The sequence below is a fragment of the Triturus cristatus genome, chromosome 2_1 (genome assembly GCF_964204655.1).
Source record: "Triturus cristatus chromosome 2_1, aTriCri1.1, whole genome shotgun sequence".
NCBI classification, from domain to species: domain Eukaryota; kingdom Metazoa; phylum Chordata; class Amphibia; order Caudata; family Salamandridae; genus Triturus; species Triturus cristatus.
Genome location: NC_140581.1, coordinates 274719959 through 274745459, shown reverse-complemented (window position 1 = coordinate 274745459; position 25501 = coordinate 274719959). Strand labels below are relative to the sequence as shown.

The following is a 25501-nucleotide window of genomic DNA, read 5'->3' as shown; positions in this document are numbered from 1 at the left end:
CTTTCTTCTTGCTCTTCTTGTAGTTTCGAATCTGGGATCTAGGGAAGGAAGGTTCAGGGGGCCCCTAAATACTAGATTTAGGGGCGTTACAGGTATGTGAAGGCCAGGGACCAATGGGTCCTTGTCCTGGGGTGGGTACACCCCCTATCCTGCCTCTCTCCTGTGGGAGGGGGGCAGTAGCCTAATCCTGATAGGGTAGGGCCTCCCATCTTCAAGATGGCGAGAGCCCGGAGATGTGCTTCACCTCGCCTCCCCCACCTGAGGGGTGGGGTGGGCAGGCTGGCACATCCCCTGTCCTTGTATGGGGTTTCCGGCCAAGCTTCCCGCCAGAGTGGGGGGTTGCAGTGGCCTGGGGAAACTCCAACTGGCGGCATGCCTTTGAAGCTTCCCTTTGCTCATCCTGGGGGAGGAGATTTCTCACCTCACCCAGGATGTGCATTGTTGCAGGCCCGGGAGAGCAGGGGCTCTCCCACCCAGGGGTCCAGCAACGTGTCTGCTGTGTGGCAGCCAGGGCAGCCTCAGAGCAGACGTGGATTGTAGGTTAGCTGTAAGGGGGCATCTCTAAGATGCCCTCTGGGGTGCTTAGTACATTAAATCCCACACTGGCATCAGTGTGGGTTTAATGTGCTGAGAAGTTTGATACCAAACTTCCCAGTCTTCAGTGTTGCCATTATGGTGCTGTGGAGCTCGTGTTTGACGAGCTCTCAGCACCATGTATTCGTAAATGGCAGCACTGTACTTACAGTGCCCAGGAATGGACCTGGGTACTGTAAGGGCACAGGGCTCCTGCTCCTGTGCCCACACCATAGGCATAAGGCACCCAGCCAGAGGGGTGGCTGACATATGCCTTGGCAGTGTAGGAGATGGGCATGGCACACAGAGATGTGTGCCATGTCGACTCTTTGTTTTGTCCTGCACCCAGACACTCAGCCTGCAAAGGCAGTGTGTGTGTGTAAGGGTACAGGGCCTCTAAGGGTGGCACAATGAGTGCTGCAGCCCTTAGAGGCCTTCCCTGGTCACAAGGCCCTGGGTACCTAGGGTACCATTTACTAGGGGCTGACATGTGGCCAGGGTTTGCCAATTGGGAGTTTGTATTTTAGGGAAGGAACACAGGCCCTGGGCACCTGATTGGCAGGAGCCCAGGGCACAACGAGGAAAAGTGCATCAGCTATTAGGCAAAAAAGGGGGGGGTTACTGCAACAGAAACCCACTTTCTCACAGTCTCCCCACTCCCGTTAATGAGAACTTAAATGCAGGAAACTCAGGAAACCTCAGCGGTGGCAGCAGCAGCGGTCAACTAGAGGTCAATATGAAAACAACGTTGTGCCGAGGTAAACAAATAGTACCTTCGATTTTTGAAACTCAGACTATCAAAAGCAAAAAGGCCGCTCAGGGAGTAGAGAACTTGAAAATTAATGATAGGGTAGCAACTTCCAGCGATGTTATGCCTGTTGCTGTGTCTGTTGTTGGGCCTGATTCTGCCGCGGCGGCCCTCTGTCCAGACATGAACCTTGCAGCTAAACCCACAGATGTGGCAGCATTTGATTTTAAAAGGGCACCCGGTGGGAAGCTTGAGGAGAACCCGGGGGATTCTGAGGATTTTGGCACTTCTAAGATATTTCTAACTTCAGGAGCTGTCTCAGGAGAAGAATCCAATCTCCAAAATAACCCCTTGGCCAGTGGCATTATGGGCAATGTAGTTCCTTTGAGGAATAAACACAGAACTCCCAGCCTGATGGTTAATGAGGTACAAAATAAGGAGGCTATGATTAAGCAAAGTATCCCACAGGAATTTCACCAAGCTGAAGGTGGTGTAGAAAATGACCTAATGGATAATTTCTTTTCACTGTCGGACCCTTCATCTTCATCCGAGGAAGAAGATTTAAGTAAAGACGGGGCTAACTATGATACAGACAGCACAGGCCAAGAAAAATTGTCTATATCCCAGATAGGAACAGTCCGCAGACCTAAAGCACATGTGGAGGTAGGGGGGAGTAATGGTATTGCGGGTACTCTGGACTGGGACTATTCGTTCACAACCTCATTGGGCAACCCGCCTTTGGTGGATAAAGGGGAAGTAGTTTCTGTGATAAACCTGGCCCATGACCCTCCGAAGGAGATTACCCTGGATATGATTTACCAGACTATTGTTGCCCATCGTGCTGAGACCAGGCTCCAGAGTGCCCGGATGCAGGGGGCTTGCCGTAAGCTTCAGAACACCATCAGGAGGATGGCTAAGACCTGTACAGACATCGGTGTTAGGGTAGGAGAAGCGGAGCATCGAATCTCCATGCTCGAAGATGAACATGCTAGAAAGAAGGGCTTCACAGAGACGTTAAAATATCAGAAAGATGATGTTACATGGAAGCTCTCCGACTTAGAGAATCGGATGAGAAGGAATAACCTTTGGATCTTAGGTATTCCAGAGGGGTCAGAAGGCGAGGACACGCGGCAGTTTGTGATAGAGCTTTTTACAGAGGCATTCCCGGAATTGAATCACTGGGACTGGAAGGTTGAGCTTCAGAGAGCTCACCAATTTCCATTTTACCTAAAGTCACAACCTGGACAATCTAATGTATTACCCCAGGCTATTTTGATCTCTATGAACAATTTCTTAGCACGAGAAGCTGTTTTTGACCTTGCTAGGCCTAACAGGAAAAGGGCTGCTAGGGGGTTTGATTTTTTTGTGAGGACAGATTTCTGTCAGGCGACAGTTGAGCGAAGGTGGCAGCTTCGCCAACTAATTTCATTAAACCCACACTGATGCCAGTGTGGAATATAATGTAAAATGCACAACAGAGGGCATCTTGGTGATGCTCCCTGAAACTCGACCAACTTCTAGTGACCTGACTAAGTGGCAGCTTAGGCTGTCACCAACAGACAGGTTTCTGGAATCCTGGGTCGAGAGCTTGCTGCTCTCAGGGCCTGGGACGAGGTGCCAAGCCTCCACCCCCAGGATGGGCAGGGTTCACAAAGGAGAAGCTTCAAAGGCATGCCGCCTTTGTGAGCTTCCCTAGACCATTTGATGTTTCAACAACTGGTCCTCACTGGTTCTACCCCCCACTTTGGGCGGGAGAGCCGATCGGAAAAACAAGTGAGGGAAAGAGATGTGCCCACCTCTGCCAACACCACCCCTCAGGTGGGGGAGGCGAGGTGAAGCACAACTCGAGTCCCCGCCATCTTGAGGATGGGGGGATCCAACCAACCAGGGAAAGGCTCCAGCCCCCTCCCACGGGAGAGTGGCACGATAAGGGGTGCACCCACCCCGGGGACGGGACCCATTGGTCCCTGCCCTTACCTACCTGTAACGCCCCTAAATCTAGTATTTAGGGGTTACCCTGAACCTTGCTTCCTCAGATCCAGCAACAACAAGAAGAAAAGAAAAAGAAGGACTGAAAGTTTGTGCAGCCAGCTAACAAGAGGAAGATGCCCACTGACTTGGCCCCAGCCCTACAAGCCGGTCTCCCCTCGAACCTGCTCCTGCGAAATCCCGGTGTGTCCTGCAGCCAACAACCTCAAAAATCCCGGAGGACCTGCCTGCCTTCACTTCCAAAGACTGCTATTTCCGTGAACACCGGATTTGTTCAACTGCAACCTCTGGCAGCAGCCATGGACCGCTAATACAGCCCACTCTGCACCCACCGACCCCGGACCGAGATAGAGTGGAAAAACACCACGAGGAGGTCACCCCGGCGATCCTGACCCAATATCCAGTGACCCCTGACCTGCCTCAAGCCTCCAGCAGACACCTGTAGCCTAAATCCAGAAGGCCCCCCCCAATCGCGACCAGGAGTCAGTAAGAAGATCCGACCCCAAAAGGCACCCCTGCACCCGACGCCCCACAGCCTTGTGCTCCCAAACTGACTGCCTAACCAACCCTTAACTTGCCAACTTACCTTTCCAAGTGGTGGTCGCACCCAGAAGTCCTTCGTCTCCCTGCCTGCACTGCTTTTGCAAATCAGAGGTTCTCCATAGAAAACAGGGTGCTCGATGTCGAAATAGCACTCCACACCCAGCCACCGCAGTGCCGCGGAGGGTGCACTTTTTGTGCCTACTTGTTTCCCCATTTGCCCTCAGATAAAGTCCAGGAGCTTTGCTCACACAAGCCAGTGGCGTGCTTGTCAGCAGCCACCAACCGGAGGCCCCCTATTCCCCATTGGATAACATTAGGCCTCAAAACACTGCCCCCGGCCGCCCTAGTGCCGCTGAGGGTGTAACAGTGCAGTCCCTGGGGGACCCCTGAGCCTAACCCCAGAACCATAGCTCCCACAGTCGATAACCTGTTTTTCCTTCATAGGATAACATTGACAATTTTCTTCCAAAATAAGTGTGGAGTTTTAAAATCTAAAAATATTCTTTAAAAAAAAAAAAAAAAAAAAAATCGCACAAATAACCAAAACGTATTTACTTACCTGTTTACAGAAAATGTCCCAGTGATGAATCCAGGTATCCAGCACTGAGTAAGAAAGGTAACTTACAAAGTAACTTACCTGTAATTTACTGAAAAAGCCTATTCATTTCAATGCACTGTTTTTCTTCCAAAAGACGACCAAGTGTGGAGTTTTGAAATCTAAAGATATTCTTTAAAAATCATGCGAATAACCAAAGGAAAATTCTAATTACCAGTATGCATCTGTTCTTTGCATGTAGAGCTGCAGATCCACACACTAAGCATAGATCGCCATCTGGTGTTGGGCCCGGATGTTCGCACTTGTTTTTGTCTTGGAAAAGTCTTTGGAAGTCACAAGATAGGTGACTCCTCCTTTGGATGATAGGGTGCATGGGCATCGGCTCCATCTTCAGATTGTTTTTCACCAGCAGGGAAATGATGGAGTTTTGTGAGAAACAGATAAGATGCCCATGTATGCTGTATCTAAATAAGATAATAATGGAACAGATAAAGGTAGCCGGGGAGGTGGGTGGGCGAGTGTGAATCTGCAGCTCTACATGCCAAGAACAGATGCATACTGGTAAGTAGCATTTGCCGTTCGAGGCATATGAGCTGCAGATCACACACTAAGCATAGATTGTATAGCAGTACCCCTCCTTAGCGGTGACAACCAGTATCTGTTGCAGTGGTTTGAAATAATGTTTTGAGTACAGCCTGGCCCACACTAGCTTGCTGTTTTGTTTGCACATCTACACAATAGTGTTTTGTGAATGTGTGCGGTGTAGACCATGTAGCTGCTTTGCAGATGTCATAAAAGGGAATGTTGTGAGAAAGTGGCTCTGTATATACTGTTCCCAAATAGGTACAGTGTGTAGAGAGTCCACAGTCCCCAGAGGCTTGGCAGAGGCTAAAGTTAGATATAACCTTACTCTCTAAAGGGTTACTTGGTCGAGCAGTAAGGCAGTATCAGAGGACAGTGTAAAGCATTTGTTGTACACACTCAGTCAGCAAATGGTCTCACACACTCAATAACTGAACTCTAGGCCAATGGTTTATATATAAAAAAATATATACTTGTTTTATTTTAGAACCAACAATTGGATTTAAAGTATACTTTCTCAGAATGAGATGTTTTATATAAATACTTTTGCAATATGCAATTGACTTTTGTAAACAGTTACAAGTGGTTGCAATAGGCAACACTATTTTAAACACAATAATGCATTGAGTTCAATGGAAGTTTCATGTTATTTGCCACAGATTACTTTTAGGATTACTTTTGGAATTCCAAGACTGGGTCTTAGATTCAGGCCTGGGTCAGTACTTGGAATCAAGTGATAAAAGTCGACTTAATTGCTGTGATGATTTTTAGACAATATTTTGCCATTTTAAAAGTGGACACTTAGAAAATATTTCATAGAAAACAGTCAATGATTCCCTATGGCAGAAAATTCAAGTTACAGGTATAGAATGTTCTCGCTACTTTTGTAATCCAGTACTGGGTGCCTAGACTCAGTACTGGGACCTTTATCCAAAACAGGTAAGTAATTACGTTTTCAGATATTATATGATTTTTAAAGAATATTTAAAGATTGCAGAAATTGACATAAGAAATTTCACAGAAAAACAGTCCATGATTTCCTAAGGGATAAAATTGGGTTACTGGTAAGTACAGTTGTAAGTATTTTTCAGAGTCAGTGCTGGGCACCAAAATCCAGCACGGTGAGCTCACCTAAGAGCAGGTGAGTATTTTCGTTTTCGTTACTCGGCTGATTTTTGGTGAATATTTTAAGTTTTGAAAACTACACACAAGAAATTTCAGGAAAAGCCAGTCAATGTTACCCTATGGAGAAAACTGAGCTATCGGTTTAAAGGTAAGTACTCGACTGGCAGAGTTAAGGTTCTGGGCATAGACTCAGGGGTCTCCCAGGGTCCGGTAGGTACAGTTGGTTCACCCTGAGCGGCTCTAGGGCGGCCGGGTGCAGAGAGAGTTAGGCCCAATGTTATCCTATGAGGGATAGGGGGGCCTTGTTTGGTGGCTGCTGACTGGCAAGCCACGCGGCTGTGGGAGCTGGGCTCCTGGTCACTTACTCAGGGCAAGTGGGGAAGTAGGTAGGTGTAGAGTTTTCACTGCCAGGGCCACTCGGGCGGCTGGGTGCAGAGGGCTTTTGAGCCTTCGGGTGCTCAATGGATTTCAATGGGAAATCTCCGGTTTAGAAAAAGACTGCAAGGTCGGGGACGAGGACTCTTCAGGTGCCACCACCACTTCGAGAGGTAAGTTGGGTAGTTTGACGATAGGTAGGTACCCCGGGATTGGGCACAGGGGGCCGTGGGGCACCGCGTGCAGGGGTGCCTTTTGGTGTCGGGAAATCTTACCTTCTCTTGATCGCGGTTGGGGGGGGGGCACCTTGTTCTGAGGCTGTAGGCTTCTTCAGGAGTGTCGAGGGAGGTCCTTGGGTGCCGGACTCGGGGTCACAGTCGCCGTGGGGTCGTCCTCAGGGTCTTTGTTCACTCCGGCACTGGCCAGGCTTGGCTGGTGCAGAGTGTGCTGGGTTCGCGGTTCCGGGCTGCTGCCAGGGGTTAGAGATAGGTTTCGAGTAGAGCCTCTACTCATGGAAGTCCCAGGGGCTTAGAGCCAAAAGGTAGCCAGGTCCTCCGGGGTTGGTGAGGTTGCTGGCCACGAGAGATGCCGCGCTGGAGCAGGAGCAGATTCGAGGGTCGACAGGCCGGTAGGGCTGGGGCCAAAGCAGTTGGTGTCTTCCTCTTTTTAGCAGCTGCAGGGCAGGTCTTTGTTCTTCTTGCTCTTCTTGTAGTTTCGAATCTGGGATCTGGGGAAGGAAGGTTCAGGGTGCCCCTAAATACTAGATTTAGGGGCGTTACAGGTAGGTGAAGGGCAGGGGCCAATGGGTCCCTGTCCTGGGGTGGGTACACCCCCTATCCTGCCCCCTCCTGTGGGAGGGGGGCAGGAGCCTAGTCCTGATTGGGCAGGGCTTCCCATCTTCAAGATGGCGAGAGCCCGGAGATGTGCTTCACCTCGCCTCCCCCATTTGAGGGGTGGGGTTGGCAGGCTGGCACATCCCCTGTCCTTATTTGGGGTTTCCGGCCAAAGTTCCCGCCAGAGTGGGGGGTTGCAGTGGCCTGGGGAAGCTCTCAGAGGCGGCATGCCTTTGAAGCTTCCCCTGCCCATCCTGGGGGAGGTGATTTAGCACCTCGCCCAGGATGTGCATTGTTGCAGGCCCAGGAGAGCAGGGGCTCTCCTACCCAGGGGTCCAGCAACATGTCTGCTGTGTGGCAGCCTAGGCAGCCTCAGAACAGACGTGGATTGTAGGTTAGGTTTCAGGGGGCATCTCTAAGATGCCCTCTGGGGTGCTTGGTACATTAAATCCCACAATGGCATCAGTGTGGGTTTAATGTGCTGAGAAGTTTGATACCAAACTTCTCAGTCTTCAGTGTTGCCATTATGGTGCTGTGGCGCTCGTGTTTGAAGAGCTCCCAGCACCATATACTCTTATATGGCAGCACTGCACTTACAATGCCCAGGAATGGACCTGGGTACTGTAGGGGCTCAGGGCTCCTGTGCCCACACCATTGGCATGGGACACCCAGCTAGAGGAGTGGCTGATGTATGCCATGGCAGTGTAGGTGGTGGGCATGGCACACAGGGATGTGTGCCATGTCGACTCTTTGTTTTGGCTTGTACCCAGACACTCAGCCTGCAAGGGCAGTGTGTGTGTGTGAGTGTACAGGGCCTCTAAGGGTGGCACAATGAGTGCTGCAGCCCTTAGAGGCCTTCCCTGGTCACAAGGCCCTGGGTACCTAGGGTACTATTTACCAGGGGCTGACATGTGGCCAGGGCTTGCCAATTTGGGTTTTGTGTTTTAGGGAAGGAACATAGGCCCTGGGCACCTGATTGGCAGAAGTCCAGGGCACACTCAGTCAAAGTACATTCAGCAATTCAGCAAAAAGTGGGGGCATACCATGCAAGAAAGATGGCACTTTCTCACACTCCACCAATGGGTTCACCCAACACCCTTCCAGCCTCATGTAGCAGTGGAGAAGGACGCGGTGGCGCCTTTCTCGCTTCGTGTAGCACTGTACCAACCATACTGCCGCATTCGGGACGGCATAGACACTGCAGAGACCTTACCCTAGGCATGGGATGAACTGCGTAAAAAAGGGCGGGCGTTGACATACTGTATGCTCCTTCTATACCGCTAGCACATAACCCTATGTTACCTAAGGTAAAAGACGGACTTAGCAGAACAGTGGCGCAAAAGCTGAGCCTCTGTACATTTGCAGACTTCTATCCCCAGAACACATTTCGACCCCCCCCCCCCCGCCTCCTCCCCCAGTTGCAGATGAGGGTCAACCGGTGCCATTTGCTGAGCTTTTCCTGTATCACAAGCTTCGAGCTGCCTGCCGTTCTCTGCACGACAGTTTTCTGGCACCCCCACCGCCTCTGTCAGCATTGGAAAACCTGTTGAGCTCACCTTCACCTCGTAGGCTTGTCACATGCCTTTACACACACATGTAAAATACAGCACCATTAGTGAAACCCAGAGCATTACAGGGGTGGAACGACGAGGTTCCTGCTCCGCTCACTAAGGAACAGTGGTCATATAGTTGTTGTCAACTCACAGAATTGTCTCCCATTTACAGGCTTTGCCTAATTCATGTCAAATTCCTCCACCGGTTTTACAGGACACCTATAGGTCTGCATTGCATGAGGTTGAGAGTTTTCTCCTGCATCCTTCTTACATATGGCATGGGACTGCCCGAAGCTCACGACATTCTGGTCTGCGATCTCCTCATTGATCAACCAGATCGTTGGTATGTCTTTGTCACCCACCCCCCTGCTGGGATTACTAAGCTATGTTAAAGATACACCAGTTAAGGTACGCAAACTACACGCGCTATTGCTCCTATTTGCCAAGCGCCAAATTGCTGTACACTAGGGGAGGAGGAAGGTACCTTCCATCAAGGAGTGGATCAGTGACGTTACACATGTTCACTCCCAATTAACCACCTTCTGGGAACTGATGCCTCCCAATTCAAGACCTAAAGACATTTGAGAACCATTCATCACTTAGGCCCGGGAGAGGCAGGGGTCAGATGGGGACGCCTTGACACACATGGGGTCAACTGATGGGCTTATGTGAGCTGTTGAAGCTGTCTTACTTTATAGTTAACCTGCATGCAGTGCAAGTGACATGAGAAAAGGCTTAGTCTTGTGATTGTGTTCTCCACATGCTCCTTTCTAGACTGGTGCTGCACTGTGGAAATCCCTTATATTTATCTGTTTAGTATTAGTGAGATGGGCGCATATTGTATTACAATCGTAATGATCTGTATGTGCAGGTTTTTTAATCCTGAATATGCATCGCTGGTATACTGGCTTGTTGCATTTCGTGTTTCTGTAACTTTTTTTGAAAATGCCAATAAATAAATAATAATAAAAAATATGTGATCATCATCACAAAAAGACATTGTAAATCAAGAAATAAAGCTTGCTCTCGCCCACACTACCACTAAAAGAGCACTTTGAGTTTTACATTGAGAACTGCACACTTCTGGGGAACCCCTGGACTCTCTGGACGGTATAACCACCTAGTGGGCATACCATATACAGAGCCACCTTCCTACAGTTTTAAAGTTCTTTGGAAATTAAGCTAAACACCAGGGATTTCAAAGTGCAATTAAACTATTCTAAAACTCAATGACAAGCTGCATCTTTGAAGCGTGGTCCAAAGGAACCGAACACTGTTTACCCCAGCTATCCTGAAGAAAAGAAATGTATCTGTTTAGTACATGGTAATATACAGGGAGAGCCTGAATTTCCTGACTGATCCCTAACAGACAAAAGAGATGGGATTCCAAACAATCATCTGTGACCAAGCAAATATGTGCAGATCAAATGTAAATCATTTCATAATAATCATAAAATGTTGTGACTAGCAGTGCATAAAATACAAGAACACTAAGTGATAAAACTGCATTACCAAAATGAGCCATTCGGGGGTCCTGGTTCAAACTTACCAGGATTAACAGGATAGCACAATATATCACTTTAAATGTCGCAACATCGAAGCTGTGAAAGAAAGTCAGATTTCTATATGCTAGGAAAGCATGGCAACTGGTAATGTCAGGGAAAGAATAATTACCTGCTTTAAAATTCTGTCTATTGATCCTTGATCCATTTTGCTAGAGACTGCATCTTTCCTCAATCGTGCTGCTACTGTTCCAAGATAATCTAGTGAGGCCACTCTCAAAGCCATCTCAGTGGACTTGTTACTGAATTGATGAACCTTGAAACAACAAAAACGTTTAAGTATAGTTCACTTTATCAAACTTATAGCCCAACAAATAAACAATAGTCATATTAACATGTTTTACCTCAAACTCATAACTTATCAGATGAAGGAAGAAGTTACTTACTTGTAATGGTGGTTTTGCTTTTCATTCAATTACAGATGTATATGTTGTTCATATTTCACTGTCTAATGGTCTGGTCCAGAACAGCCTCTTATTTTACATTAAAAGTTAAAATCTGGGCATCCACAACAGACCTATGGTGAATAACTATAGTCAAGCAGAAATTTGAAGTACCAAACACCTCAAATGCAATCTACAAATTATGGTTTTCCCTCTGTAGAACTAATGTTTGTTGCACAAGCATGGGGAGGTAGGTGGAGTGAATTTAGAAAATGCTCCAAAACTGCCATTTCTTTTGTAGCATGAATATATTTAGAGATGTTATTGCAATGCACTCAGTTTGAGCGTGTAGGTGGACTAATACCAAACAAAGATTTGTATATTTGGCCAAGTTGATTCTGGTGGATAATTTTTTTGCCCTGTAGAATATTTAGATCGAAACATTTAAGTTAAAGAATGAGGGCCATATTGGATGCATGCTATTAGCAGTACTAAAAACCTGTATGATTAGGCCTCTGATAATCAGAAGGAAGCAAAGCTATAAAAAAAAAGTTGAATTGTTTGCAATAGTATGAAGAGAAGAATAAATTGGCTATTTTGTGCAGATTTCCCTCTACCTTGGATGAAGCACTAGGAACAAAGGGACTGAATATATTGGTTTAACTATCATTATGTTATCTTATCAAAGAATGACTTTCAGTATAAATGTCATTATACAATATCAAAGTTTCTTTGAAAAGTGGGTGAAGTTGCTGCCACCAGGAACCTAGTGCTAATGATAAAGTGCTTGGTATTACATAACTGTGTGAAGTCTGAAATGCTACTACTCATCTAAGCCAACAAAAATGTGAGATCTCAATGTCTAGAATGTCAAGGTGTTGGAATACACACATTGGACAAACCTTCCAAAAACAGACATCACTGGAATCTTAAAGAAAAAGATAATCAGTTTTTCTTAAAAACAGAAATTAAATATATAACAACACAGAATAGTAGTCACTAACATTTATAAGTGAAAATCCTTGATGCCAAGTGGCAAAGAAAAACTTAAAACAACAGAAACCAAATAACTGTAAGAGATTCAAATATATTTGTCATCTTTGTCAAGGGTGCCTGGCATTGAATGCTGATGACTCTGCAATAAAGACTACTGCAATCAGATAGGATAAGGCACATCGTTTGTGTAAGTGACTGAGATGAAGCAAAGGAGGTAGGGCATTAGGTACAAAGAAACAGAGCAAATAATAAAACACATTGAATGGCCTGTCAGTGCTATAACTTTGAAGCCTTCTGGTTAATGTTATTCTACGTTAGATGCTTTGTGTTAAGATGTCTTTTTAGAAGCGTTCAGTTAGCTTAGGAAAATTATGGCAATTGACTGATGCGATAAGACGGGGATACTAGTACCCAGGCATTACTTTGATGTAGGTACTGTGGAACTCAGGATCCTCAAGAAAAACGTGTCAACATTAAAAAAAATAGTTCAAGTCCAGCATTAAAGAGAGAAAGGTACAGGAGAAACAAGTTACCCAGTAAGAGAAAATCTGGCACTCCAGTAGATGTTCTTCTTAAAATGGTATTTGCTTAGGTGAATTGAACAAATTACATACCTTCAGTGCTGTGCGGATCCACATTGACCTCTTCACGCCTTAAAAGGACGTTGGAGCCACATAGGCGTCACCCAAGTATGCGGACATCAGCTTTTATCTCGTCACTGTCCTCGTCGTGGAAAACCGAGCTCAATAAGCAATCAGATGCTGCAGTATGGAGTTATCCAAATTGGGACCTTTTTATAGATGAAGAGTCCATTTCACAGAACTGGGAGGCAGAGAGAAATTTGTGGATAGACAGTGTATCTATCGGAAAAAGCGCTACAGAAGTAACTTGTTCTTCTGATGTATCCTTCTAACCACAGAACAGCTCAGACCAAAATATCCTGCAGCACCGAACAAGCAAAGTGCCCTTACCACCGAACCTCGCTGTAAAGGCACGTGGGGGTAGATGCCCATGTGCCAGCCTGACAGATGTCCAGGACAGGCAGTTTGGATGCCAGTGCAGTGGTAGCAGCCTTGGCTCTGGTCAATTAGACCCCCAGACATTCTGGGTGCTGCTTTTCAGCCAATGCATAGCAGATCTTAATTCAGAAGACTATCCAACTTGATATGTTTTTTCTTTTTTATCCACTATTCTCTTATTCTTCTTTGCCCCAGAGAACTCCACGAGGAGCTGATCTTCCACACAATGGACTTTGGTATAGATGAAGTACAAGCTCGAGTCCTAGGGAAGGAGCCTCTACTCCTCTTTAGCGATGCAGTGAGATGACGTTATCACTATGAGAAACACTGTTTTGAGAGTCAATAGATGCAAATGAGAGCTGTAAATCGGCTCAAATGGGTTACACATAAGTGAGAAAAAAAATGAAGGTCTCCTGGAGCATCACAAAAGGCCTGGGTGTAAACATGCTAATCAGATTTTAAGAAAACGCATCACAACAGGATTTAAATAAGAATGGAAGATCCAATAAATGCAAAAAAGACCAAAAGCGCAGGCATAAAACGGTTACCAATGTCCACAGCTAGTGTTCCCTGGAATAACAGCACAAAAAGCTATATATCTAACAACTTTGCCTGTAATGGGTCTGTATGAACAGAATTACTCCAGGTTACAAATGTATTCCAGTGTCAATGTAAAAGGTTTGAGGATGGACGCCTGACAGGTAGAATGACATCCACTACTTTGGGATCAATGGCAGTCATCAGTCACGGCTCAATTTCCCTGCATGGAGCTGTAGATTGCCCTGCTTTTGCAACAGAAGGTCTTACCTAAGTTGCAGCCTGATCAGAGGACAGATGCACATGCCCAGCTGCCCGGGTCCTACACTCTTCTGGCCCAATCTGGAGCCCCTGGGATGACTGGGCCTGGCGATTCCTCCTCTTCAAATCCCAGGGCAGAAGAGGCAGAAGTGAAAGAATTCAGGAGTCCTGAGCTCAACTCTAGTTTAAATTTGTCTCAGAGAGAGCTTCTTTTTGGAACTCTCACACGCAAAAGTGTCGGCACTGCATGTTCTAAGCAGTGACAAACATATTAATCAGAGTTCTCATTTCTGGAATTCAACGGCACCTGTCGGTATAGGTGCCATTCATGATCCACAATGTGTTGCTGAATGAGTTTATCCGCAATAGTGTTTATAGATCCCACCAGGTGGTTCACAACTAGAAGTCCAGGCTACTCAGCCAGTTTCAGAGGCATAGGTTCTCCTGGCAAGGTGCCCCAGGACCCCACTCAGCCCTGCTTGCTACAGTACCACTTGGTGGTGGTGGGGTTTATTTGGACCTGATTCAGCCTTGCTTTGATGGACAGCAGGGAGGTCTTCAATGCCAAGAGACTGGCCCACAACACCAAAATACTGATGGGGGTAGGTCTTCGACGGGGACTCTGATCTCTACTTTTCCCAGATTACCTCCCCAACAGTGAAGTATCCATCATGGCCATCCGCACTGGGTGGTGGCAGGGGGAGGGGTCTGCCACTGTTCAAATGTTGAGCAAGTGGCACCACTGCAGGTCTTGGACAGTCTCTTACAAAACCTAGATGGAGCCCACTGAGACTTCAGATCCCACTGTAGTCACTGAATCTGCCACCTGATGTAGCGGACAAGCAGCATGCCAAGAAGTCTCAGAGTCATTCAAGGTCATGGTCCTGGACTCGCTGAACCAGAGATAAAGCTTAGCAATACACTGTATACTGGAAGGCTTTGATGAACAGGTGCTTCTGCAAAAGGATCCCGGTGTGACTTTAACTGGAGAACTCACCTACAGCAGCTGCTAGTCAAGGTATTTTCAACCACGAAGATGTGCTCCAACTACCCCCATAACTAATGTGACCACCAGAGGGGAGCATGGAAAAATGAAAATGCTCCTGGCCCACCTTGTACCACAGGTAACACCTTTGGCATTGCAGGACAGGAATGTGAAACTAAGTGTCCTAAAAGTCCAGTGTTGCTATGCAGACTTCTGGACCCAGGGAAAATCGTAAACTAGGGCTAATGTGAGCATCTTTGTCACTTCTCAGGAAGAACATGAGGCCAAAGACTCGAGTCTTCTTGGGCAAAAGGAGTTTTATCCAGACCCTATTTCCAATGTCGGGCCTCTCTACGGTTCCTTTCTCCAAAAAAAATGTCTAGAACTCCTGCCACAAAAATGGACAAATGCCCCCCTGACAGCTAATCTGATGTGGGTGGGATATACATCAGATTTGAGAGGAACGGTAGAGAACATCCTTGTTGGATGATCCGGAGCTCTACTCTGTCCAATGTAATGCTCAGCAATTCAAGAAGGTAATACCATATCCAACCTCCAACTGCTTGGCCATGTGGTACCACGTTTGGTGGTGGCTGGTGGGGGAGGGGACTGAGCCGCGTGTGTCCCCATAGGTCCTGGATGTTATCGGGAGGATCCCCCATACAGTCCTTAGATGGATTGGGGGGGGGGGGGGGGGGGAATATGTTGCTCTGGAGGAGTCTTAGTATTTTTTTGTTTTTGCGAAGTCCTTTTCAAAGATTTGAAAGCGGCGAGATTGTTGGAGATACAGCTGCACATGAGCAGAAAGGCTGAGGGAGCACGCTGTGGTCCTGCTTTCCTTTAACCATTCTAGGGCAGAATCTCATCTCACTTACTATAAGATGGTTGCTGTCAAATTACATGTCCGTTAATGATGGTTGATCACCACCCAAGAAGCCTTTGAGTATCATCCACACATGAGGCCGAAGCACTACACTGGCCCCGACTGCCTTGCTCAGCCAGTGGTATCCAGCTCAGAGTGTATCATGTACTTCAATGCTGCGACCTAGCCATCCTCACTGGTCTGAGACAAACTGGTCCTCTACTACTCTGGAAATGCAGTTGAAATTTAAGCCACAGAGTTGCATAATGCATGGGAATAGCGCCCAAGTAAGCAGCTGGCATTGACAGACCTAGAGTGGGCCAAAGAAAACATTTCCTAAACACCTGCATCCCTGCTGACTCCCTTATCTGGGTGGGGGCCATAGGAAATCAATTGGGACCGACTCAGCAGAGGCCTGCACCACCAGGCATTCTGGAGTTGGGTGTTGCATAAGGAATGCAGGGTCTCAAGGAGCTAGCCTACAGAAACATGCTGCTTGTCTTTTCAGTGGTGGGCATGAACAAGGTTTTGCCCAAGTGTCCTTCAGGTGATCAGTATCTGCCAATTTACTGCCAAGGTGACAAAGGTTCTGAGGAAGACTGTCCCAGATGCACAAGTTACTACCTGTGTAACAATATAGCTCTAAGAGACATTAGTTAGTGATAGATTCCTTACCTTAGAATAATCCCCAGGCGTCAGACTGGATACGGAAAGTTTTCTGCCTATCAGTACCCCTGCGTACCAGTAGGTGGCGTCGTGCGGCTCCGCGTCAGTGGCGTCGTAAGCACTGGAATGACGTCACGGAGACTACTTAGGCACCACCCATGCGCGCGGACGTCAGTTCTGTACACGACTTTCCGCGCCGAAACGCAGAGCCATGCAAGACACTGACCATAGGTGCATAAAACTAGGGCACTAAAGGAATGACCTTAACCCTAGTAATCAGTCCGCAGAACGGGGAGGATGGGTGGGGCGGTAAGGAATCCATCACTAACTAATGTCTATTACAGACATATTGTTACACAAGTAGTAACTTGTGCATCTGAAAGAGACACGTTAGTGATAGATACCTTACCTTAGAATAGATACCCCAGCAATACTAACCCCGGTGGTGGGTCTGCAAACAAGATTACACCAAAAAGTCACGGAGCACAGAACGGCCAAAGAAGCCGTCTCTCCGGACCAGACTGTCAAGGCAGTAGTGCTTGGTAAATGTGTGCAGCGAGGCCTACGTAGCTGCCTGACAAATGTCCTGCAAGGGAACACCGCGTCCCAAGGCAGGAGTGGCAGCAGTTGCCCATGTCGAATGTGCAAGGAGTAACATGCTTTGATGCACAAAACAACCCACCGGGAAACGGTTCGTTTGTGCACAGCCCGACCTTTCTTGGCACCCATGTAACCAACAAAGAGTTGATCTTCCACCCGGAACTGTTGTGTACGCTGCAGATAGAAAGCAAGCGCACGTTTCGGGTCCATACGGTGGAGCCGCTCCTCTTCCCTGGAAGGATGCAGAGGCGGAAAGAAGGTGGGCAAAGTGATGGTCTGCCCGATGTGAAAGGGCATAACAACCTTTGGCAAGAAAGAAGGACGGGTCCTTAAAACCACCTTGTCCAGATGAACAGAAAGGAAAGGAGGTTTGGAAGAAAGAGCCTGGAGCTCACTCACTCTTCTGGCAAAGGTGATAGCAACCAGGAAAGCAGTCTTGAGAGTAAGAAGACGCAAAGGGCAGTTATGAAGAGGCTCAAAGGGAGCACACATGAGAAAAGTCAAGACAAGATTCAAGTCCCACTGAGGCATTATGAAAGGCACAGGAGGAAACGTGTGTGTACTGCCTTTGAGGAAACGGTTAACAACCGGGGACTTAAAAAGAGAAGGCTGATCAGGAAGCCTCAGGAAGGCGGAGATGGCCGAAAGATAACCTTTGATAGTGCCCAGAGCAGAGCCCTGCTGGGCCAAGGACAGAAAGAACAGAAGGACCTCAGAAAGAGGAGCCGAAAGGGGGTCTACAGCTTTCGCTGCCACAAATTTGTTCCATCAGCAGGCATATACCGTTTTAGTGGAGGGACACCTGGCTGCTAGAATGACATCACAGACTTTGGAAGGAAGATCGAAAGGTGTCAATTGTCGCCGCTCAATCTCCATGCATGGAGGTGGAGACTGAACAGTCTCGGGTGGAGGACCGTCCCCTGCTGCTGCGACAGAAGATCCTCCCAAGGAGGCAGACGGATCGGGGGATCAATGCTTATACTGAGTAGCTCGGGATACCATACTCTTTGAGCCCAGTCCGGAGCCACAAGAATGACTTGGGCCCAGTCACGCCTGATCTTCTTCAGCACTCTGGGCAGAAGTGGTATAGGCGGAAAGGCGTACAACAGACCGCAACTCTACTCGCGACGAAAAGCATCTCCGAGCGAGTGCCGCCTTGGAAATTCCAACGCGCAGAACTGATGACATTGCGCGTTCTCATCAGTGGCGAATAGATCTAACCAAGGCTCTCCCCACTGCTGAAAGAGACCTTGTGCCACGTCTGAGTGCAGACGCCATTCGTGATCCATCATGCACCGGCGGCTAAGTTCGTCTGCCCTGGCGTTCAGAGAACCTGCCAGGTGTTGAACCACCAAGGTAATGCTGTGATGTTCCAGCCATGTCCAGAGGCACAGAGCCTCCTGACATAGGGTCCACGACCCCACCCCGCCCTGTTTGTTGCAATACCACATGGCGGTGGTGTTGTCCGTGAACACCTGCACTACACTTCCCCAGACAGAGAGAAGGAATGCCTTCAGTGCAAGCCAGATCGCAGCTCCAGGAGGTTCATATGGAGCCTGGACTCCGCCGGAGACCAGAGGCCTCTGATCTCCGCCTCTCCCATGTGGCCACCCCATCCCAGGAGGGACGCATCCGTCACCACTGTGCGCTCCGGTTGAGGAAGAAAGAGGGATCTGCCATTGACCCAATCGAGGTCCGTGAGCCACCACTTCAACGGTCGTGCAACGCCCTCCAAGATCTGGACGTGACCGGACAGGTCGCCCTAATGCTGTGCCCACTGGAACTTCCGGTCCCACTTCAGAGACCGCATATGCCATCTGGCATGCGTCACCAGCAGGAGGCAGAAGGCCATCAGGCCCAGCAGCCGGAGGGTCATCCTGACCGAAACCCAGGATAGAGTCTGAAAGATCAGAATCATAGCCTGAATATCCCGGACTCGCTGCTCGGGAAGATAAACCTGAAACAACAATGAATACAGAACCGCCCGATGAAAGGGAGCTTCTGAGAGGGGCTCAGGTGCGACTTCGGCATATTGAAGGAGAACCCCAGCAAATGCAGGAGTTTGGCCATAGCCTGGAGGTGGGAGACGACAGCCAGGGGTGAGCCCGCACTCAACTGCCAGTCGTCGAGGTAGGGGGAAGACTGACACCCCGGACCTGCGTAGATGAGCTGCGACCACCGCCATCACTTTCGTGAACACCCGAGGGGCGCTGGTAAGGCCGAAGGGGAGCATGGCAAGCTAAAAATGCTCCTGACCCACCATGAACCGCAGGTAACACCGGTGGGCCGGCAGGACAGGGATGTGAAAATAAGCGTCCTGCAAGTCCAACGCTACCATCCAGCCTCCAGGGTCAAGGGCAGTCAGGACCTGAGCCAGAGTGAGCATCTTGAACTTTTCAGTCCGGAGGAAGCGATTGACGTCCCGGAAGTCCAAGATGGGGCACAAGCCCCCCTTGTCCTTCTTGGGGACCAGAAAGTAGTGGGAATAACAACCACATCTTACTTCTGGCCCAGGAACACGCTCGATGTTCCCCTTGGCCAGGAGGACCGAGACTTCTGGACGGAGAAGGGCCAAATGATCCCCCGACATGCGGTGGAACCGAGGCGGCATGGCTGGAGGGGAGGACAGAAAGGGGAGCGAGTAACCTTGGCAGAATATCTGCAGCACCCACTTGTCAAACGTGATCTCACACCAGTGGTGGAGGTGGAGGCGAACCCTGCCACCCACTGGTGTGGGGTGCCCCCTGAAGCTCTGATTAGGAAGGTTTTGAGGCGAAAGCAGCGGGGTGGAAGTGGACTGACCCACACGCAGGTTACCAGACCAGCCCCTACGGAACCCACATCCGTGGCCTCGCTGAGGCTGGTTCTGCACAGGCTTGCTGGAAGAGCGTGCCTGGGTAGCCCTGTCCTGGCCACGAAAGGAACGAAACCCCGTCGTGGTAGGGTTTTTCGAGGAAAGACCCAAAGACTTGGCCATGGCACGAGAGTCTTTAAAGCGCTCCAGGGCATTGGCAGCCTTATCACCAAAGAGGCGGGAGCCATCGAAGGGCATGTCCATGAGCGAGCTCTTGACATCGGGTGAGAACCCAGTGGAACGCAACCAGGTGTGGCGCCACAACGCCACCGTCGTGGAAATCGCCCTGCCCAACGAATCGGCGGTGTCCAAACCACACCTGATGGCAAACTTCGCCGCATCCTTGCCCTCCGCAATCGCTTGGGAAAGGACAGCCTGGGCCTCCTCAGAGGACTGAGGCAGAACCTCCGCCACCGAATCCCACACTGCATGGGAGTAACGGCCCAATAAGCAGGCGGTATTAACCGACCTCAACCCCAAACTGGCTGAGAACAACCTCTTGCCATATTGGTCCAGCCTCTTAGAGTCCTTCTCCGGCAGAGCCGAGGGAAAGGCAATCTGCGATGTCGAGGCCTGAATGACCAGGCTCTCAGGCGTGGGGTGAGTGGTCAAGAATGCAGCATCACCAGGCGCTGACGCCTAGCGACGTTCTTATCCACCGGCGCGCCCGAGGCCGGCCGCAACCAAGTACCCAAGACGACTTCAGTAAGGGCCTCATTGAAAGAAGCAGAGGCTCCGACGACGCAGATGCCGTCTGGAGCACCTCCGTAAGGAGGTTGGTCTTAGGGTCCACCGTAGAGAGGTCGAGATGGAGTCCCCGCGGCTCGACACAGCACCATAGTGCAGTAAGCGCCCTCCTCCATAGTAGACAGAGGCGAGGCAAACCCCGGGTCAGAAGACACATCAAGTTCACCCGCATCTTGAAGGTAATCCACCCAATCTTGCTCGGAATCACACTGCCACGCAAGGGGGTCCTCGGAGCCGTCCCAGTCCTCATCCGGCTCCGGGGTAGAAGGAGCCAGCCGCAGCGGTAGGACCGGAGCCGGAGAGGGGGCCAGTGGCGGCGGGAACGGCCCGGCCGGTGCTGACCCGGAACCAAATCCCAATGAGGATCCCAGGTCGAAACAAAATGGTCCGGGGGCAGGGGCGGGATAAACAGCACCCAGTGCGGTGCCTGTGGCAGAGCCAGGGGCGGTGTTGCACCTTTTGGCACCGGGGCCGGAGCCTGGGGCGCTGGATCCAGTGGCTCCGAGGCTGGCGCCGGAGGCGGTGCCGCCGGGTCAACAGGATCTAGACACGGGGACGCTGGGCGGGAGCCCGAGGCCTAAACAGGCGGTCCAAGGCAGCAAGAAACTCTTGCATCTGTTCTGGAGTCGCCGACAGACCCGGGTATAGCGGGTATGCCGCGGGACTCCCAGGCTCCAGAGGAGCCACAGGGGCGGAGCCCCTGTCTCCCTCCGGGGAGCGACGGGGGGACGTCGGAAAACGAACACGCTTCTTCAACGACTTCTTATTGCGTCGCTTACCGGAATCTGAAGGTGAACACTTAGAGTCCGAGGAGCGACAGCTTCGCGAGCGGTCTTGCGAACGGCCCGTAGACCCAGAGCGGCGGTGAGAGGAGTGCTGGACCTTCAGCAACTTCCGGTGCCGCTCCCGTAATGCCTTCGGGGCCATGGCACGGCAGTCCCGACAGCACCGGGAGTCGTGGTCGTTCTCTAGGCAGTAGAGGCAGACATCATGGGGGTCCGCCACTGACATATTACGGTGGCATGACCCACAAGACTTAAAGCTGGGCATCCCTACGTGCACCAGGAGACAAGAGAAGGAGACAAAAAGTCTCAAAAAAGTGGTAAAAAAATGACTGAGGTACGTGCTCAATCCGGATCTGCGCTTTTGCCGCGGAAAAAGAAAGAAAATGACGTCAGCGCGCATGTGTGGCGCCTAAGTAGTCTCCGTGATGTCATTCCGGCGCGTATGATGCCACTGACGGACGCAGAGCTGCACGATGCCACCTAGTGGCGCGCAGGGGTACTGCTAAGCAGAAAACTTTCCGGATCCAGTCTTACACCTGGGGATTATTCCAAGGTAAGGAATCTATCACTAACGTGTCTCTTTCAGATGTAGGACCTCTGAGAAGCACAGTAGTCTTCATTTCAAATGAAGATAATAGTAGATCGAGGACTTCAAATGAAAGGCATGTCCCATCTGTGTCGTGGTCGCAAAGAAGTCATCTCCTGAGGCTAGCTTGTAGCACAGACTAAAAGAGTCAGTTGGCTGACTTCCAGTTTGCAGCACTGGGGTACAAAAGCTGAAGAAGCCTGCTGGCGTGAGTTGGTAGCCCAGATCGCCGCACCTCAATGTTGTGTCGATCACTAAAAGAAGGGAACATCAACCCCTATGGACAGAATCACACGACTAGGACCGTGGACCGAGGAGTAAGCCCAGGTAGTTTGCCATCGACTGCACAGCATCTAGAAACCTCTCCAGAATCCTGTAACCCTTGCATCAGGACCACCCTGTAGAAGTTCATGACGAGGAGTCAAGGATGCTGGAACTGAACTGAAGATTAATTTTTCTAGGAATGTAACTGTTCTGTTGGACCGTGCTCGTCCTCTTGACTGGCTTCCTGTCACAGTTGGTTGTCCACAGTGAGAATAAGTTTTCAAGTGTTAAATCTGGTGAATTTGCAAATGCTTGTTCATGGTTAAGTGTAAATTGCATATTTAGTGTACTTTGAAAATGCTATTATCTCTGGAACCCACAACTGGATCTATTTAGTTTTGATGTCTGAAAATACAAAGTATTTTATCTATTTTTTAATACTTGGTGTCAGATTTCTTGAGCCTTGTGTGTGTTTCTTCAATTGTTTTGGTGGTCTTTAAACGCTTTACACTTGTTTCTTTGTTAAAGATGGACAGCTCGGAGCCACAGGGTTGAAAGAAGGTTTAACATACGAAACCTGAGTGTTCTTAAAGTAGTTAGTAATGTATTACACAGTGGTCACACAAACAGACCAAATAATACATCCCATTTCTTCTCTTTGCATGTCTTTGTATCGGGCCTGTAGCTGAAAAAGATCAAATAAAGGGCATAATCTATTCTTTGACTTTGTCAGCTATAACCCGACCATTGACAATGTCATTTTGGACCAACTCCGTGCGATATGCCATTTCTAATGCCACACATGCTTCACACAAATATTATGCACCCTACCTTGAGTCCAGCAATGTGCACTTCGAGGGGACAAATTTACTATTTAAAATCAGGTTTTAATACCGGTCAAAAGAGTGATTGTCACCAGTCTGGGCAGCAAGACTCAAGCTGATAATGTAAGCCTACAAAGTGTAGGCCTGAAGCTATGTTTTCACTTCCTCTATAGTGGATGGCACTATAAGTGCAAAAGTTCACAAGTTGCATTTAACTTTCCATGCAAGGGGTGCATTTCTGCATCATATACTCTGGCCTTACAGGAAAGTTAAACGTGGCAACCAAGTTTTAAGTCAATATCATTATGTTTTAGGAATCAGAGCACATACAATGGGGACTGGATAGCAGTGTCAGAATTCAAGATCACCTGCAGGTGAGGACCCCCCCCCCCCCCCCCAACAAAAATGAAGGGGGGGGGGGGGGGGGCAGAGTGACCCAAAAAATGGTCACTTTGCAATACCAGGTTGAGTCTTTGGTTTAAAATTCCATGGCAAAGTCCAAAAAAACAACTACTGCCTCACCCCTTTATTGTTAAAAAGCGGAAAACAAAAAAAAAAATTCAAAATATGAATTGTCGTCCCTGTTGCTATCGGTCTCTGCAGGATTAGACCATGGCCATGGTCCACCGTTAGAGGATCGGAACCAGGAAACTAAATGAGACTTCTGCTTAACGGTTATGAGGCCTTTTCTTGGGGTCCTGGGTGGCAACCAGTCTTGATAATGTTATTTACCACTGGTGTACAAGGATGACACTTATGCAACCAATTGCAAAGCTAAGTTGTGCTCTTTGAGGACTTCACTTTAAGTGTAGTCAAGATTCACCGTAGAAACTGGAGGGGTTTAGAAATTAAGATTCAGTATATAAGTCAATAACATCAATATCAAAGCAGTAATTTACGTTTGAAAAGGAATTTATTAAGTTAGGAAAATTAAACTTTTAAAAGTAAGATGCAAAAAAATGTAATAACCTCTGGGCTATAGCAGAACTTGATGCATATCACAATCCATCTTGAGATGGTCCTCTTCTGTGCAGCTTTGCGTTTCTTAACTCCAGAGAAACAGATACAAAATTGGTCATCCTATCAGTAGTTTCCGGTTAGGTAGGTACATATAACAACTAACTGACTGTTTAGGTGCAAGGCAAGGAAGCTATTTTTCCTCCTTGAAGGAAGAGGTAGTACATAGAAAGGTGAAAAATGAAGGACTGCCCTATGTGGAAACGTGTGACTACTTTGGGAAGTAATGCTACTTTTGTCCGGAGGTCTAATTTGTCTGGAAAGAAAGATGTAAGTGGGGAGGGAGTAGGTGGGGGGACCCAAGTCCATGCCTGGAGTTCACTCCCTCGGCCAATGTACGGCAATGAGGAATGATGTCTTGATAATAAGAAGTCACGGAGCATAACTGCGCATGGGTTCAAAGAGTGAACATCAATTAGGTGAGTAACAAAGAAAAGGTCCCACTGCAGCATTAGAAATGGAGTTGGAAAAAACACGTGGACCAGCCGCTTCAAAGAACATACATCACAACAAGTGAATTGAAGCAGAATGGCCAGTCAGGTAAATGTAAGAGTCGAAAGGGCTGAGAGATAATTAACTGTTGCAACAGAACAGGAGAACATCAGAGGTTGGATGACTCTGGGAGAGCAACAACCAACAATGTTTTACCTGTGTTTTCGCATACATCGATTTGTTAGATGCACACTTTGTAGGACAGTGCCCATTTTTGCATGGCTACCCCCACCTTTTGCCTATCTGATGCAACTTGACTAGATGTGCCCTGGGTCCCTGACAATCAGGTTCCCGAGGCCGTACCTTTCTACCAATAATTGGCACACCTCTGGCCGCAGGTAAGCCCTTTGTCTAAGGTACAATGGGTACCAAGGGCACTGTGACCAGGGAAAGCCTTGAAGGGCTGCAGCACCTATTGTGCCACCCAAAGAGGCCCTACACCTTAACACCCACACACTGACATTGCAGCCCGCGTGCATTGGTGCAGAGAAAAGGGGAGAGTAGACATGGCACAAATCCTTGTGTGCCATGCCTGCAACCCACTGCCTGGGGCCTAGGCAAGTCACCCCTCTAGCAGGGTGCACTACCTCCAGGTGAGGGTACAGTTGCATGAGCACTGTACCCCTGCAGTGTCTAAGTCCATTCTTAGACATTGTAAGTGCAGTAAAGCCATAAAGAGTATATGGTATGGGAGTTGGTAATTATGAACTGCACAGCTCCATAATGGCTTTATTGAAACTTGGGAAGTTTGGTAGCAAACCTCTCCGCACATTAAACACATACTAATGCCAGTGTGGGATTTAATGTAAAATGCACACAGAGGGAATCTTAGAGATGCCCCCTGAAAAACGTCCAGCCCTGGTGTGGTTCCTGTATGGCTGCCCATTTACCACCACCAGACAGATTTTTAGGCCCCTGGGTAGAGGGCCTCCGCTCTCTGGATCCATAAACAAAGCCCATCCTGGGCAGAGGGGTCATGCCTCCTCACCCAGGATAGGTTGGGTCCACGAAGGTGAAGCTTCAAAGGCCCATCGCCTTTCTAAGCTGTCCCTGCCTTTTGCTTTCCCCAGCAACTGGCTCCCTTCAGTTCAGACCCCCACTTTGGGCGGGAGAATCGGTGGGAAAACCAAGCTAGATGGAGGGGTGTGCCCACCTTAGCCAACCCCACCCTTCCGGTGGGGGAG

The 25501-nt window shown here is 48.8% G+C and overlaps 1 protein-coding gene across 16 annotated transcripts in view; it reads right to left on the bottom strand.

The window, feature by feature from the left end:
* Nucleotides 1–25501, bottom strand: part of NIPBL (NIPBL cohesin loading factor) — a 1722939-nt gene that overhangs the window by 683046 nt on the left and 1014392 nt on the right. For all 16 annotated transcript variants that reach the window (XM_085631078.1, XM_085631072.1, XM_085631074.1 and 13 more), the window contains one exon: nt 10552–10695. In XM_085631078.1, coding sequence (XP_085487204.1) covers nt 10552–10695 — 144 coding nt within the window. The remainder of the gene's footprint in view (nt 1–10551; nt 10696–25501) is intronic.